At 43.3% G+C, this 16,888-nt stretch overlaps 1 protein-coding gene across 1 annotated transcript in view; it reads right to left on the reverse strand.

Moving 5' to 3' along the window:
• The window catches only part of LOC141105632 (alpha-2-macroglobulin-like protein 1), a 351,206-nt gene that overhangs the window by 235,511 nt on the left and 98,807 nt on the right, over positions 1–16,888 (reverse strand). Inside the window, exons 4-9 of the mRNA XM_073595595.1 lie at positions 11,309–11,361; positions 6,848–6,868; positions 6,481–6,634; positions 6,118–6,202; positions 1,413–1,548; positions 610–724 (exon numbers count right to left, since the gene is read on the reverse strand). Of these exons, the coding sequence (XP_073451696.1) occupies positions 610–724; positions 1,413–1,548; positions 6,118–6,202; positions 6,481–6,634; positions 6,848–6,868; positions 11,309–11,361 (564 nt within the window). The remainder of the gene's footprint in view (positions 1–609; positions 725–1,412; positions 1,549–6,117; positions 6,203–6,480; positions 6,635–6,847; positions 6,869–11,308; positions 11,362–16,888) is intronic.

The raw sequence follows: 16,888 nt of genomic DNA on the forward strand, positions 1-16,888 counted from the left end.
GGCTACTCTCGATTGCTCCTGAGTACGAGAGAACGGAGATCTGTCCGAATGCTTAGGAACAACGATTGATCTCCTCACCCAGGCAGTCCCAATGCCCCCCCAGTTAGAATCACTCCCTAGGGGACACATTTAACCCCTTGATAGCCTCATAGTGTTAACCCCTTACCTGCCAGTGACATTTATACAGTAATCCGTGGCTATTTATAGCACTGATTGCTATTTAAATGTCAATGGTCCCAAAAAAGTGTCAAAAATGTTCAATGTGTCCGCCATAATGTCGCATTCCGGATAAAAATTGCAGATCGCCGCCATTACTAGTAAAAAATAATGATAATAATAAAAATGACATAAATCTATCCCCTATTTTGTAGACACTATAACTTTTGCGCAAACCAACCAATATACGCTTATTGCATTTTTTTTTACCAAAAATATGTAGAAGAATACATATCGGCCTAAACTGATGAAAAAAAATTCTTGTCACTGTGGCTGAAAACAAACGCAGTTCGGTCCCACTAGTGATTAGAAAAACAAATAGACTTTCTTACAACATAAAATGTCAGATTAAATTCTACCGGTGTATATCAGGCCTACCTTACCCAGACTTACCTGTACCCTGTTCTGTGATATAGGCGGATCCCTCCAAGCTCAGGCTCATGTCACTTCGTGTTAAATGAAAACTTTCAGACTTTAAGTTGACTGTGATACATCCTGAATGATCCAGCTGAAAAGAAGATGAAGTGAGTCATGTAGACTGCTAATGATACAGTTTTAATAGTAATTAATGGCACTACCCCCCCCCGGCACTCGCTTGCACTAACCCCCCCGTCACTCGATCAATCGATCAGGAAGGCAGCGATCCATGGGAGGTGTGGGGAGGAGGTTGCGCAGGGAAGAGCCGAACCAGGGCCGTTGCTTCTCCTCCCGGCCGAACGGGGATTGGATCCCGAGACTCGATTGGCCGGGAGTCCTAAGACTGCTAAGACCACTTCCCGATTGGCTGGAAGGAGAAGCAGGAAGGCATTAGTGAATATTAATTCGCTAATGTCACACAAGTGGGTTGGCTCTGTACACCGAGCCCACCCTTTTTTGAAGCCAACTAGAGCCTCCGGCTGTAATTACGTGCTTCTAAAAAACAAAAACAAAAAGAAACCCATTGATATCCATGTGTCCGGTGCCCTGCATGGAGATTAGGGGGCGGGTGCATGGATTATGGGGGCGGCGCCTCTGCGCCCCTAATGATAGTAATACAACCATATTCAGCATTGCTAAGATATTTGTTTCATGTAAGAAGCCAACAAAATCAAGGAATTATGAGTACTGCTTTTGCATCCAAAGGGATTTAAATGCAGGAAAAAAAGTAGAAAATATATAAATTGATAAGCTCATTATTGTCTCTTCTAATAATTTACCTTTCCAATGTAGCCTTCACAGATATCGAGGGGGTTAAAGGATTGAATGGTGTGCAACAAGACCGAATAATATCCGATTCTTCTACGGCATATCTCAATCCTATAATCTCCCAATACTGGCTTTCCATAGGTGTACCTGAGGAAACATTCCATAGACTTTAAGTATTTGTTGTTTACAATAAGGACAGCTAAAATAGTATATTGAATTAATTTACCACTTTTATACCGGACCTATTCTGGCACTCCTCTCCTACATGTAAAAATCATAAATTTTTTGCTAAAAATTTACTCAGAGCCCCCAAATATTAGATTTTTTTTTAGCAGACACCCTAGGGAATAAAATGGCAGTCATTGCAACTTTTTATCTCGCGCGGTATTTGCGCAACAATTTTTCAAATGCGTTTTTTTTGGGAAAAAAACCTTTTTCATGAATTAAAAAATAACAAAACAGTAAAGTTAGCCCAATTTTTTTGTATAATGTGAAAGATGATGTTACGCAAAGTAAATAAATACCCAACATGTCACGCTTTAAAATTGCGCACAGTCATGGAATGGCACCATACTTCGGTACTTAAAAATCTCCATAGGCGATGCTTTAATTTTTTTTACAGGTTTAGAGTTACAGAGGAGGTCTAGTGCTAGAATTGTTGCTCGCACTCTAGCGCACGCGGCAATATCTCACATGTGTGGTTTGAATGGCGTTTACATATGTGGGCGGGACTTACATGTGCGTTCGCAACTGAGCACGAGCTACCGGGGACAGGGGCGGTTTACATTTTTTTTAATTTTTTTTTTTACTTTTTTTTTATTTTGACATTTTCTTTTACTTTTTTTTTATCACTTTTATTCCTATGACAAGGAATGTAAACATCCCTTGTAATAGAAATCGTTCGCGACAGCTCCTCTTTATGGAGAGATGCGGGGTCACTAAGACCCACATCTCTCCCCCAGGCTGGAAAACATGAGATCTAAAAAAAAAAAATGAACTTATGCTTATCAGCCGCGATTGCGGATTTGTTTACAATCGCGGCCCGGCCTCTGAGGGTCATAGAGATGTCTGGTGGTCATCATCTGGCGGCGGCCGATTCTTTCTCTGGGTCCCCGATGGCACGGGAGACCCCGAAAAAGCACCGGATGGCAGCGGGGGGGAGGAGTTCCCTCCCGTCGCATGTAAGAACGATCAAGCGGTGGAACTTCCGCTATGATCATTCTTATGGTGCACAGAATTTCCAGCTAGAAACAAGGATATCTGAATGGTGCCTGTAGCTGCAGGCATCATTCAGATATTCCTACTAAAAGTCAATCATGTCATATGACGTCCTTGGGCTGGAAGTGGTTAAAAAGGGGAGAGTAAAGCCTGGTATATAAAGGCAGTTTTTTTTTTCTGTCAACCCAGTGGGCTGAACGAAAAAAAGCTGAGGAGGCTTCTGTACTAACTATGCAAGGCTACCCATTTGGTTTGACCAGTGTTCTGATTCCTTGGCAATTTGGATTTCCTACCACAGCTTTGTGGCAGCCACAAAGTCACTGTTCTTCATACAGAGCCTACCCTTTGGGTAAATTTGGGAGTTGTGGAGAATAAAGCCCCCCCCCTCCCCCAATCATTCCAGCAAAACTGTTTAACAAGGTTGTCCAGTTAGATAGGAGCATGTGGACCTAATATCCCTATTTGACTTTATATCTACCTTAACCACTTTAAGACCGGGCCTATTTTTCAAACTTGTTTACAAGTTAAAATATTTTTTTTGCTAGAAAATTACTTAGAACCCCCAAACATTATAGATTTTTTTTCTAAAACCTTAGAGAATAAAATGGAGGCCATTGCAATACTTTTTGTCACACCGTATTTGCACGGCGGTCTTACAAGCGCACTTTTTTGGGAAAAAACACACTTTTTTTAAAATTAAAAAAAAAGGCAACAGTAAAGTTAGCCCAATTTTTTTTTATATTGTGAAAGATGATGTTACGCCGAGTAAATTGATAGCCAACATGTCACGCTTCAAAATTGGCGACAGACGTTTATACTTAAAAATCTCCATATGCGACGTTTAAAACATTCTACAGGTTGCATGTTTTGAGTTACAGAGGTGGTCTAGGGCCAGAATTATTACTCTCGCTCTAACGATTGTGGAGATACCTCACATGTGTGGTTTGAACGCCGTTTTCCTATGCGGCGCTACTCATGTATGCGTTCGCTTCTGCGTGCAAGCTCGGCAAGAAGGGGAACGTTAAAAAATGTTTAATTTTTTTTTTCATATTTTTTTTACTTTTTATTTTTTATTTTTACACTGTTCTTTTTTTTAAAAAATGTGTCACTTTCATTCCTATTACAAGGAATGTAAACATCCCTTGTATTAGAAAAAATGCATGACAGGACCTCTTAAATATGAGATCTGGGGTCAAAAAGATCTCATATCTCATATTTACACTAAAATGAAAAAAAAAATGTCCCTTTAAGAGCTATGGGTGGAAGTGACGTTTTGACGTCACTTCCACCCTGCAATGGAATGTATATGGGTGGGGGCCATCTTCCCCTCACTCCATACCACAGAGGGGACAGGATCCGAATGCCTCAGCCGCTGCTAGTGGCTCCGGTAGGCGGCGGAGGGCACCGGAGCGCGGTGGTATGGGGGCCCTCTCCTGCCACAGATAAAAGTGGATTTGCAGTGAATCCGCCGCTGAGACCACTTTTATCTGAAAGCGGACTGCCCGCTGAAGAAGTGGATACCATGGTGATGGCAGTCCGTAAGTGGTTAAGCAAGCATTTGCAGGCATCCAGAGACTTATGGGCTCAGCTGAATACTTTGTGAATATCTGTGGATGTTTGCTGAATTCTGAGTAGAGTGTCAAAGACAAGATTACAAAATGCCTGTGTTTGCTCAGCATTAGGCTGATGTAGATGGGATGCTTATATTGCATTGTGTCAGACTTATTGGGAAACATCATCCATTAAGGGAAACCCAATTGTTAACTGAAATATCTTACCAAAACGACCAGCCCCTTTGTTGTCTATAAGCAACCACAAACCCCCCAAACTCAGGGTAAGCTGATAACACTGGTCTACAAATTTTTGTAAATTATCGACCTCCAAGATAAAATGTGCTAATTCTTATGCCTTGTATACACGGTCAGATTTTCCGACGGAAAATGTATGATAGGACCTTCTTGTCGGAAATTCTGACCGTGTGTAGGCTCCATCACACATTTTCCATCGGAATTTCCGACACACAAAGTTTGAGAGCTTGCTATAAAATTTTCCGACAACAAAATCCCTTGTTGGAAATTCAGATCGCGTGTACACAAATCCGACGCACAAAGTGCCACGCATGCTCAGAATAAATTAAGAGATGAAAGCTATTGGCTACTGCCCCGTTTATAGTCCCGACGTACGTGTTTTACGTCACCGCGTTCAGAATGATCGGATTCTCTGATAACTTTGTGTGACCGTGTGTATTCAAGACAAGTTTTAGCCGACATCTATCGGAAAAAATCCATGGATCTTGTTGTTGGAATGTCCGATCAATGTCCGACTGTGTGTACAGGGCATTATTGGGAAACACCATCCATTAAGGGAAACCCATTTGTTAACTGAAATATCTTACCAAATCGACCAGCCCCCTTGTTGTCTATAAGCAACCACAAACCCCCCAAACTCAGGGTAAGCTGATAACACTGGTCTACAAATTTTTGGAAATTATCGACCTCCGAGATAAAATGTGGTACTTCTTACACATTTTGAGTAGATGAGTTAGAAAACAGGTGATAAAGGTGCTGGTTGGCTAAAGTTTTCAAAATATTTTACAATAAAGATTTATACACAGGCGAGTATATTTGCCTACAACAGAAGGAGGTGTCCGATGATCACGAGGCCTCGTAACTTCTCGACAAAATACGGTAGAACAATGAAAATGGTACCACGTGGAAGTGTAAAAATGTATCTTCACTTTGATACTAAAGATTATTACCAAACCTGTAGTTTATTGGGTTTTTTTTATTGCGTGTTGTGTTGGTCATTTGTGTTGGTCAGATCTACGCATCATACAGTTACATCTAGAGACTTGTGAAAGTGTCAATGTTGGAACAGTTGCAAGATATTTTCCCTCAGAAGCCAAGATGCCTCGAAACTGCGTAAACAACACAGATAAGCAAGGTTACATTTGAATCGCAAAAGTGCAGTATGACGGTAGTGGTAAAAAAAGGCATACCACCTATATTTTGGATGCAAAATAGGGGATCAGGACAAGAGTTGGGTCCCTCATTATTCTTGCCTTACATGTGCAGCTTATCTGCGTCATTGACTAAACAAGAAGAAAAAGTCAATGCCTTTCGCAGTCCCAATGGTGTGGAGGTAGCATGAAAATGTTACATGAAAAAACAATAAATAAATGGAAAGTTATGTTATTGGTATCAATAAAAAGATACATTTATAATGATTGGCGTGGCACTCATTCTCATTACTATATCACATTTTGCAGAAAAATTATGGAGCATAATCACATATTCCCCTTGTAATTTAGAATTATTTTGATGCAATTTTGACCTGAAGTCGTATCTTGGAAACTGGAGCCAATGCTCAGGACTTAATTTTCCTTTATTCGTGACCCAATTCTGTTAGAATTTTGCTACTTTCATTTCTGAGGCTCTCTCCTTGTAGACAAGAAACACTGACATTGTCATAGTCCAGCTAACATTTTGTATGCTTCACCTGCCACATAGTGTAACTGGTATATTTTGACTGTTGAAGAGAACAACCTTGGGAAACTGGAGCGTTACTTCAAATTTTGGGAGGACTGTGGTGACAAAAAAAAAAAACAAATAATTTCAGTACAGACCTCAGAATACGTATATAAATATACAGTAAACAAAGGGGTTTATTTACTAAAATTGGATAGGGCAAAATCTGGTGCACTTGTGCATGGTAGACAACCAGCTTCTAACTTTCGTTTTTTCAATTAAGCTATGACACAAAAAAAAAAAAACCTGAAAGCTGATTGGTTTCTATGCAGAGCTGCACCAGAGTTTGTATTCTCCAGTTTTAGAAAATCAACCCTAAAGAGTAGTTCCTCACCATATTCTTCCACAGAAAAGTGATGGACTGTGTCCTTCACCCGGATGGTGTATTTCCCCAGCAGAGGCTCAGAGGAAAGTAGATGGGAAAACTCAGCCAATCCCTGGTTAACCGTCACATTTAGCCACTGGCCAATCCGATTCTTTCCTGGATCCTGAAAACAAAATGATAGAATACTGTTATTAACACAACTGCATGCATCACATTATTCTAAATAAGAGCTATAGTATCTCAAAAGATCATCCTTAGATAGCTCGACAACTCAGAAATTTACCTACTACCTATCTCATTTAGTTAGAAAAGCATGTAGAACAATTTATTTATACACATACTAAATATGCACAGCAAAATGTGTAATCAGTATTACCTGTAATTGTACCGATTGAATCTGAAAAACAAAAAGCAGTAAATAGTAAGGAAACAGTTACTAAAGACATGCCTGGCAACATTTCTTGATCAGATTAATAACAAACTGACTTTTTGTTAATATGCTCAAAATCCACCCAAAATCTTTTACTGTAATTCCATCTACTAATATCCACCACCGTACCCCAAATTCTTTTTATCTCCTTATGCAATTGTAAATGCACTGTATCGTTGACACCTGTTTTTAGACTGACACGTGGGCTTTGTGGCAAATGGTAATATACATAATCCAAAGGTAGACTAAACCTAAGGTAACTCTTATCTGTTCTTCACCTTCAAAAAGATGGTTCCGAAAAGAACTTACTAGTATGACTGTAACATTAAACTGTCTATTTAGCCAAAAACCAGTTGTGAAATACTATTTGGAGGCCCACAGACTGTACATCATGAATGAAACCAGCGCTGCAGGGCTGCATACTAAATTGTGGCAAAAATGTTATATAACTAAATCATTTTCTGGGAATGCAGGAGTTTGGAAGACCACTAGAACTTTTGTCAATTATTTTGGTAGCAAGGAGTATGCTAGGCTACCACAATGATTTCAAATTTGTCACTCTTGCTCCTAAATTTTACACTCATTTTACAATACATAAAAATCAGCTAAGGGATCATGACAACTTCTTTCATCGTCTTAATAGCCATAGTACAGAAACTTTGCAATGCTCTCCTTACATTAATATGCTGAAATACAAAACTCAACCCGATATCCACCCTCAAATACAGAGTACTCTATGAGAAGTATACAGTTCATCCGGAAAGTATTCACAGCACTTCACTTTTTACACATTTTTTCATGTTACAGCCTTATTCCAAAATGGATTCAATTAATTATTTTCTTCAAAAATTCTACAAGCAATACCCCATAATCACAATGTGAATGAAGTTTGTTTGAAATCTTTGCAAATTTATTAAAATTAAAAAAGGGAAAAAAGTAATAAGTATTCACAGCCTTTGCTCAATACTTTGTTGAAGCACCTTTGGCACCAATTACATCCTCAAGTCTTTTTGAGTATGATGCTACGAGCTTGGCACACCTATTTTTGGGCAGTTTCTCCCATTCTACTTTGCAGGGTCTCTCAAGCTCCATCAGGTTGGATGGGGAGCGTCGAAGCACAGCCATTTTCAGATCTCTCCAGAGATGTTCAGTCGGGTTCAAATCTGGGCTCTGGCTGGGCCACTCAAGGACATTCACAGAGTTTTCCCGTAGCCACTCCATTGTTATCTTGACTGTGTGCTTAGCCACTTCAGCTGCGGAAGGTTTTACCCCCTTCCTGACCAGGCCATTTTTTGTGATACCACACTGCACTGCTTTAACTGACAATTGCACCGTCGTGCGACGCTGTATCCAAATAGAATTGATGTCCTTTTTTTCCCCACAAATAGAGTTTTCTTTTGGTGGTATTTGATCACCTGCGGTTTTTATTTTTTGCACTATAAACAAGAAAAGACCAACAATTTTGAAAAAAAAAAACAATATTTTTTTACTTTCTGCTATAAAATACAACCAGTAAAGAAATTTAAAAAATCTAATTTCTTCATCAATTTAGGCCAATTTGTATTCTCCTACATATTTTTGGCAAAAAAAACCCCCAATAAGCGTATATTGATTGGTTTGCGCAAAAGTTAAAGCGACTACAAATTATGGGATATTTTTATGGACTTTTTGTTTTTTTTAATTGTTTTTACTACCCGGTTTCCCACGAAAATAAGACCTAGCGTGATTGTCGGTGATGGCTGCAATATAAGCCCTACCCCCCAAATAAGCGCTAGTTAAAGTCCTTGTAGGTCTTATTTTCAGGGTACGGCTTATTTTTGGGGAAACAGGGTAGGGCTTATTTGGGGGGGTAGGGCTGATATTGCAGCCATCTCTGACAATCACGCTAGGTCTTTTATGTTCGGGGAAACAGGGTAGTAATGGTGGCAATCAGCAATTTTTAGTGGGACTGCGACATTGCGGCAGACAAATCTGACACTAAGTGACACTTTTTGGGGGATCAGTGACACAATACAGTGATCAGTGCTAAAAAAAATGCAATGATCAGTGCTAAAAATAAATGACACTGGCAGGGAAGGGGTTAACCAGGGGCGATCAAAGGGTTAAGTGTGCTACCTGGGAATGCTTTCTAACTGTGGGGGGGAGTGGATGCACTGGACGAAAAGAGAGATCTATGTTTCTGCACAAGATCTCTCTTTTCCTCCCTGACAGAAAAGCAATCTGCTTTGTTTACATATGCAGACTGCTGTTTTGCCTTTCCTCCGAACAATCAGCAATTCCCAGGGACCAACGCGGCCGCTGGACCCGCTGATTGGCTTCCACTGTGTCCAATCACAGTGGGAGCGGCACTCTGGCTCGCTTGCATAAAATCACGTACAGGTATGTGATTTTGTGCAGCTGGGCTGCCCTGCCGCAGTATATATATGTGGTGGGCAGTCTGGAAGTTGTTAGGGTGGTTGTCCTGTTGGAAGATGAACCTTCACCCCCAGTTTGAGGTCCAGAGCACTCTGAAGCAGGTTTTCATCAAGGATGTCTCTGTACATTGCTGCATTCATCTTTCCCTTGAACCTGACTAGTCTCCCAGTTCCTGCAGCTGAAAAACATCCCTACAGCATGATGCTGCCACCACCATGCTTCACTGTAGGGATGGTATTGGCCAGGTGATGAGCGGTGCCTGGTTTCCTCCAGACAAGACGCTTGCCATTCAGGCCAAAGAGATCAATCTTTGTTTCATCAGACTAGAGAATTTTGTTTCTCATGATCTGAGAGTCCTTCAGGTGCCTTTTGGCAAACTCCAGGTGGGTTGTCATGTGCCTTTTACTGAGGAATGGCTTCCCTCTGGCCACTCTACCATACATGCCTGATTGGTGGAGTGCTGAAGAGATTGTTGTTCTTCTGGAAGGTTCTCCTCTCTCCACAGAGAAATGCTGGAGCTCTGTCAGAGTGATCATCTGGTTCTTGGTCACCTCCCTGACAAAATCTGTGCCTCAATATAATCCTGTCTGGAAGGTTTACAGACAATTCCTTTCACTTCATGGCTTGGTTTGTGCTCTAACATGCACTGTTAACCTTATCTAGACAAGTGTTTGTCTTTCCAAATCATATACAATCAACTGAATTTACCACAGGTGGACTCTAATCAAGTTGTAGAAACATCTCAAAGATGATCAGTGGAAACAGGATGCACCTGAGCTCAATTTTGAGTGTCATGGCAAAGGCTGTGAATACTTATGTACATGGGATTTTTTTTGTTTTTTTTATTTTTAATAAATTTGCAAAGATTTCAAACAAACTTCTTTCACATTGTCATTATGGGGTATTGTTTGTATCATTTTGAGGAAAATAATTAATCCATTTTGGAATAAGGCTTGTTGAAAATTCCCATGTTTTAAATAATTTGCAGGGATCTGTCATGGAAGAAGGAAAAGTTAGACACTCTGCTAGTGTCACCAAAATACAAAGGATTCTGGGTGATTCACCCCCCTTCATAGCCACCATTGTAGTTTTACATGGACTTAACTTTCTGGAGATTTAAAAAATTCTTCTGGAAATTTGTAGAACACCAATATGAACTCTATATTGTACAGGTGAATGACTGTGTGAGTGAATATAAAAGTATAAATATCTTGTAGTATTTACCGTATATACTCGAGTATAAGCCAACCCGAACATAAGCCGAGGCACCTACTTTTACCACAAAAAAATGGGAAAATGTATTGACGCGAGTATAAGCCTAGGGTGAGAATGCAGCAGCTACTGTAAGTGGAAAAGAGGGTCAACAATGCCCATTTGCAGCTTCACTGTGCCCATTTGCATGCCTCAGCCTCACTGTTTCCTCACTGTGTCCATCTTACTGTGTCCATCTTTATGCCTCAGCCTTACTGTGCCCATCTGCATGCCTCAGACTTATGCCTCAGCCTCACTGTGCCTCAAGTACCTTGATCGGCGTTGTGCCCATCTGCCGTGGTGCCAGCGTGATTATCTCCTGATGCTGTGCCCATCTGCAGCCTTATTATCTCCCGGTGCTGTGATACATTCAGTCTAGTCGGCGGCCATGCACTGTAACAAAACGCCGCCTCCTCCTCCTCGTCCGTGACGGAACACTAACTCGGTTTCCCAGCAGTGAGTCAGTGTTCAGCCTATTACGGACGAGGACGAGGCGGCACTTTGTTACACTGCATGGCCGCCAACTAGACTGAATGTTTCACAGCAGCGGGAGACAAGGCTGCAGATGGGCACAGCGCCAGAAGAACTCGAGTATAAGCCAAGGGGGGCATTTTCAGCACAAAAAATGTGCTGAAAAACTTGGCTTATACTCGAGTATATATGGTATATATTAAGCTAATTGATTATGTGAAACAATGGTTAATGGGTTGTGTCACATGTGTGACTGTTCTTTTATATTACCAAATCTTGTCCAGGTTGAAGATCTTCCTTAAGTGAAAGAATTCGGAACTTTACTGTTGGTACAAAAAATAAAATCAGTTTATGAAACTTTGAGTTAGCATAGCACAATAATGCATCAGATATCTTCCTAATTAAACATGAGAATAAAACTATGGACATCTTTACCTATAGCTAAGTTTGACTCCCTCCTGTGACAATCACCTTGCTTGATTCTGGTCACATTATCATTACAGCCTCTGTCTTAGAAGCCAATCAGTGGCTCTCCTTTTTTTAGCTGTAATAAAGTGTCCAATAAGAAGGGGAGTCACTGTAGAGAACCAGACTGATACATAACTAACAAAAGTAGTAGAAAAAAACAAAAATCTGAAAAAAATTGTTCAGGAAGAAAAGCGTGGTTTCACTCTTCACTCTCTATTTGTCACGAATGGTGAAATTAAAGTAAAAATTAGAAAATAATTTTTTGCCTTTTTTCCAATTTTGCCAATGTTGGAGTTGTTCACCATAACATGTACGACATTCAGAACACTATGCACATTCCAGATTTTATGGTTACAGCATATGAATTTAATCTCTATCTCTGGGTAGTCTGATCCAGCCTTCGGTGAGTATAGGGCCATGCACTTTGGACCCTCTTGACTAATTGTCACAATACCATCTTTGTGTTGATACTTATTTCATTCATTATACCCCCTACAGATGTACTACACAAGCATATACCCCTGATGAAGCGAGCATGGTCTTGTGAAACGCGTTGGGATACTTTTCATGCCTGTGTACTTTGCAATTTACATTTTATACCGTGATACATGTAATGACATTTATTTTTTTTTAACAGAGATGTTTATTAGAAATAAAATCAGCATTACAATGTCATGACAATAGAGACATACATGTGGTATCATGGAAATCAATATAAGAACAAAACCAGGCTGGGTTGCCGAACCCAGCCTGGCGAATTGTTACAGAGCATTCGTGAGGCGTACCTAACATCAATCAGGATGCAATGAAGCGTATCGATCATACTTCCCTATGCCCTAGTTCCCACTTAAGTAACATGAGGATAAGTTACTCCGGGAGAGGGGGGGGAGCCGTCACACACTACATTATCATGGACTCGTCCACAGTCTCAGTTCCAGTGCTAACCCATCAACCATTAGAGTTTATCCATCCCGACCAGATCTTATCAAACTTCGCTGGGCATTGCCTGCTCTGGTATGTGAGTCTGTAGTGGGGGAGCACAGAGTTCACAGAAAGGCACCAGGCTTCTCTCGTGGGTGGCTCCGCCGATTTCCATTTAAGAAGGATCTCTCGCCTGGAATAATACAGGGAGAGGTATAAGCAAAGCATAGTATATCTATCACCCTGCACCTCTTCCAGATGGCTAAGTAAGAGGGTCAAAGGGTCTAGGGGAATCTGCGTCCCACACACCCTAGTCAGAGTGTCTGCGGCCGGCTGCCAATACGGTTGAAGTTTAGGGCAAGACAAGACCATATGCCAAAATGAGCCTGGCTCCTGTTGACATCTGGGTAACTTTGGGTCTCGTTGGGGGTAGATGCGGGCTAATCGCTGTCGGGTGTAATAGGCCCTATGGAAAAATTTGACCTGTATGAATCTGTTCTTAGCCGCTATCACCGAGGGTATATACGTGGAGACACTGTCCTCCCACTCCTCGTCATCTAATGTCGGGATGTCCACTTTCCATTTGTCAAGGGATTGGGTCGGCTTAGTGTCGTACGCCACCATCAGATAGAGGTATAGGAGTAGAGGGGCCTCCCAATGCTACTGGAGATCAAGAGACGCTCAACGGAATCCGACTCCAAGGTTAATGTTGCCGGGAATTGGGCTCCAAAGGCATGTCTCAATTGCCAGTAGCGAAACTCCCAGGATCTAGGTATCGAGTATAAGGCCCTGAGGTCAGGGAATGTCATCAGTTTCCCGTCCTTGGTAATGTGTCTCACAGTAGTGATCCCCCTGCGTGCCCACAGGGAAGGATCCGTTAAGGTGAGTAGATGGGGAAGCATTGGGTTTCCCCATAAGGGCATGTGAGGGGAGATGTGGAAGGGCTTCTTGTAGATAGCTCTAGCTTCCTGCCAGGCCCTCACCATGGTCTGCATAGGGATAGTTATAGAAGGGAAAGCACGCCTCCCTCCAAAGGCAAGGTTACTGAGAGCAGCATATGATCCCAATATAGCCGCCTCAAGGGTAACTGCTGGGTTCAATCTGGGCTGGGAGAACCACCATTATACAGTGACAAGAACGGCAGCCCAACAGTAGAGAGGGAGGTTGGGGAGCGCCAATCCTTCACTCAAGAGGGGAAGATACAGAATGCGCTTCGCCACCAAGGGGGCCTCTCAGCCCAAACGAAGGGCACCAACGCCCCCTCCAACCGCCTGAAAAAGCTCTTGGGAAGGTGGATTGGGGTGTTTCTAAAGAAATAAATAAATTTAGGCAGGAACACCATCTTAATTAAATTGACCCTACCTACTGGTGTAAGGGGGAGAGCTCGCCAGGCAGCACACTTAGCGCTGACTTGGGTCATTAGGGGCTGCAGGTTGTGTTTCGCATAGTCTGCTATCTCACTAGTGACTACGATCCCTAGGTATTTCATACTCTTGACCCACTGGAGTTGCGTCTGAGTATCAGGGATAATGGACAAAGGGTGAAGGGGGAAAGGTACTGATTTGATGCGTATACCTGAGAATTCGCTAAACCTATTGAAGATGGATAGGGCTTTATGAAGGGGTGTGGATGCATCAGCTAGATAAAGGAAGGCGTCGTCCACGTAAAGGGAAAGTTTCTCCTCAATGGTCCCCACCCGGATACCTCTGACCTCACTGTCCCATCTAATAAGGGCGGCCAGGGGTTCCATCGCCAGGGCAAAAAGCCCCGGAGACAGAGGGCACCCCTGCCGTGTGCCTCAGTTCAGCAGGAATGAGTCCAATAGACATGCGTTGGTGTACATCCTGGCTTGCGGATTGGCATACAGCATCTTAATCCATAACTGAAACTTAAGGGCAAAGCCAAATTTGGAAAGGACTGCCCAAAGGTATCTCCATTCAACAGAGTCAAAGGCCTTCTCCGCATCCAGAGAGGCCACCAAACCCACTCCCTCCTGAGCTGCTCTCGCTATGTGAGTGAAGAGCGTTCTGATGTTAATGTCAGTGCCCCTACCTGGTATGAATTCCATTTGGTCAGGATCGACTAGCGCCGTGATAACCGCATTGAGTCTGTTGGCCAGGATATTGGCCAGTATTTTTGCATTCACGTTTATTCCACCTTAGATGAGTAGAGTGTCTTGTAGTACGTGACAAAGCAATTGTTGATCTCTTCTGGGGTGTACAGGAGATCCCCGCTAGGCCCTAAGATGTGGGGAATACTGAACCCCCTGAACTGTTCCCTGGAAAGCAAAGCCAGGAGTTTTTCCGATCTCTCCCCTTGCTCGAATATGCTTTGGGATTCTGCAAGCAGTGTTTTTTGAGTGAGAGAGGTACGGAGGGAGAGGACCTCCCTGGTCAGGCACTGCAGTCGGATGTAATGCTGGGGGTCCCTAGAGCCGACATACAGCGTTTCCTGAATGGCAGCTGCGGACTCAGCCGTGGTCAAGGCGGACCGCCTCTCATTCCTAACCTTGGCAATTATGGTCTGGAATTGCCCTCTCGAGAATGCCTTGAAGGCATCCCACACCACCGTGGGGTCTGCCGAGCCCGGGTTGGTCGGCCAGTAACCCTCCATCACTATCTTGAATTGAGAGTCCATTTCCTGGTCCGAGACCCAGAACCTAGAGAGCCTCCAAAGTCTGTTTGAGGCGGGACCCAGGGGCGCCTATTTTCAACAGGAGGGGCACATGATCCGAAATGCCCCTAGGTAGTATTTTGACCTCCTGAACCCTGGGCAAGACCGATTGTCCAGCAAAGATCAGATCAATGCGGGAGAATGATCTGTGTGTTGCGTAGTAAAACGTGAAGACTCAGGATTGGGGGTGTCACAACCGCCATACATCCGTGAGCCCATAGGTGTCAGCCCATGTCTGGAGACCTGAGTAGTGGGAAGCAGTGGTAGCCATTCTATCTAGGGTTGGGACAGGAGCCCAGCAGCACAATGTGGTCTGCTGCAATGTCTACTTGAGCTCTACTAGCTTGGAGGTAATCGTATTTAATAGCACCAGTGATGCCGGGGGCGGTAAGTACAGACCCACAACAGACCATGTTTGGGAAATAATTTGGGCATTTACTATAACATATCTGCCATCAGGGTCCAGCGCTACATCCAGGAGTTCGAAGGGTAGTGACTTATTTACCAGAACACTCACGCCTCTCGCAAAATTGGAGTATGTGGAATGATAATGACTGCACACCCATGTTTTTTTAAGTGCTAGGGTTTTACTTCCTACCAGGTGGGTTTCCTGGAGTATACAGATATGGGGGGCGTACATCTTGATAAATTGGAACACCAGTGATCTCCTAACTGGCGAGTTGAGACCCCTGGTGTTCCAAGACATGATCTCAAGAGTGGACATAAGGGATGAACAAACAGGGAGAGCAGGATAGCACCACGGACTTCTCAGAGGATGTGGCATCTGGACTTAGACAAGGCACGCACAGTACATTTGCTATGCTGAAATATAACATAAGGCAACTAGTAAATGAGCAGTAAAACATCTTGAAATAAAACTATAAAACCAAAACAAAAATAAACTGGCCCAACAGGGCCAACTGTCCCCCCCCCACCCCACTCATTCCCCCAGAACTGGGAAGAGCTTACAACCCAAAATCCCAACTCAGCACGCAGGCTGCAAAAGGGGAGACTGTGTAAGAGGTGAGCTGGACCCCTCCGGATCTCATGCAGGGGGCCCTCTGGAGCACGGCATTTCTCCATGATGTGCTCCTACGCCAATGACAGGAACACTGCTGGATTCACATAAAGATCCCCGTACAGGGGCAAGGGGAAAAGAATCTCATAACATCCCAAAGCAGTGATTTGGCAGTCCACCTGGGAAACATAAGTTCTGCATGGCAGTTCCCCAGAGCTTTGGCGGGCAAAAGGCAGAAAGATGAGCAAGTCTCCTGATCCTGTCAGGGGCACATATCTTGTGTTGCAAGAAACAAAAAACAAAAAACTGTAAAGCAAAAACTGAAGGGGATAAGTCCCAAAAACAAGGGCTAGTCCGTGACCGGCATCATGGGTCTCCCCCAAGGCCTGCTCCCCGAGCTCATCATGCATAAGTCTGCAGGGGGGTTGCAAGGGAGCAGCCGGACGGTAAGTAATGTGAGGGTGGGAAAGAAGGGAACCGTAAGGGGGGCGACCGGTCAAACTGGGGGGCCCCTGGCAAGCAGGAGGGGGGTGCAACTAAGGAGAGGGTGAGGCAACAGAGTCAAGGTCACCAGCAGGGTTGCCACCATCCCGGATGCCCCAGTCACAGTGCAAAAGAAAAAGAGGGTGAAGCTATGTACTCACTCTCTGCCGGGTCAGCGATGTGGCGGCAGGGAATCAAGCCAGGTTGAAACTTCTCTTGGAGAGTGGAAGAAGCGAGATGTTTCTCCATCTTGGACACAAAGGTGCGCTGGGAAAAGGACGCTGTAA

Source organism: Aquarana catesbeiana, linkage group LG08 (genome assembly GCF_042186555.1).
Source record: "Aquarana catesbeiana isolate 2022-GZ linkage group LG08, ASM4218655v1, whole genome shotgun sequence".
In the NCBI taxonomy this organism is placed as follows: domain Eukaryota; kingdom Metazoa; phylum Chordata; class Amphibia; order Anura; family Ranidae; genus Aquarana; species Aquarana catesbeiana.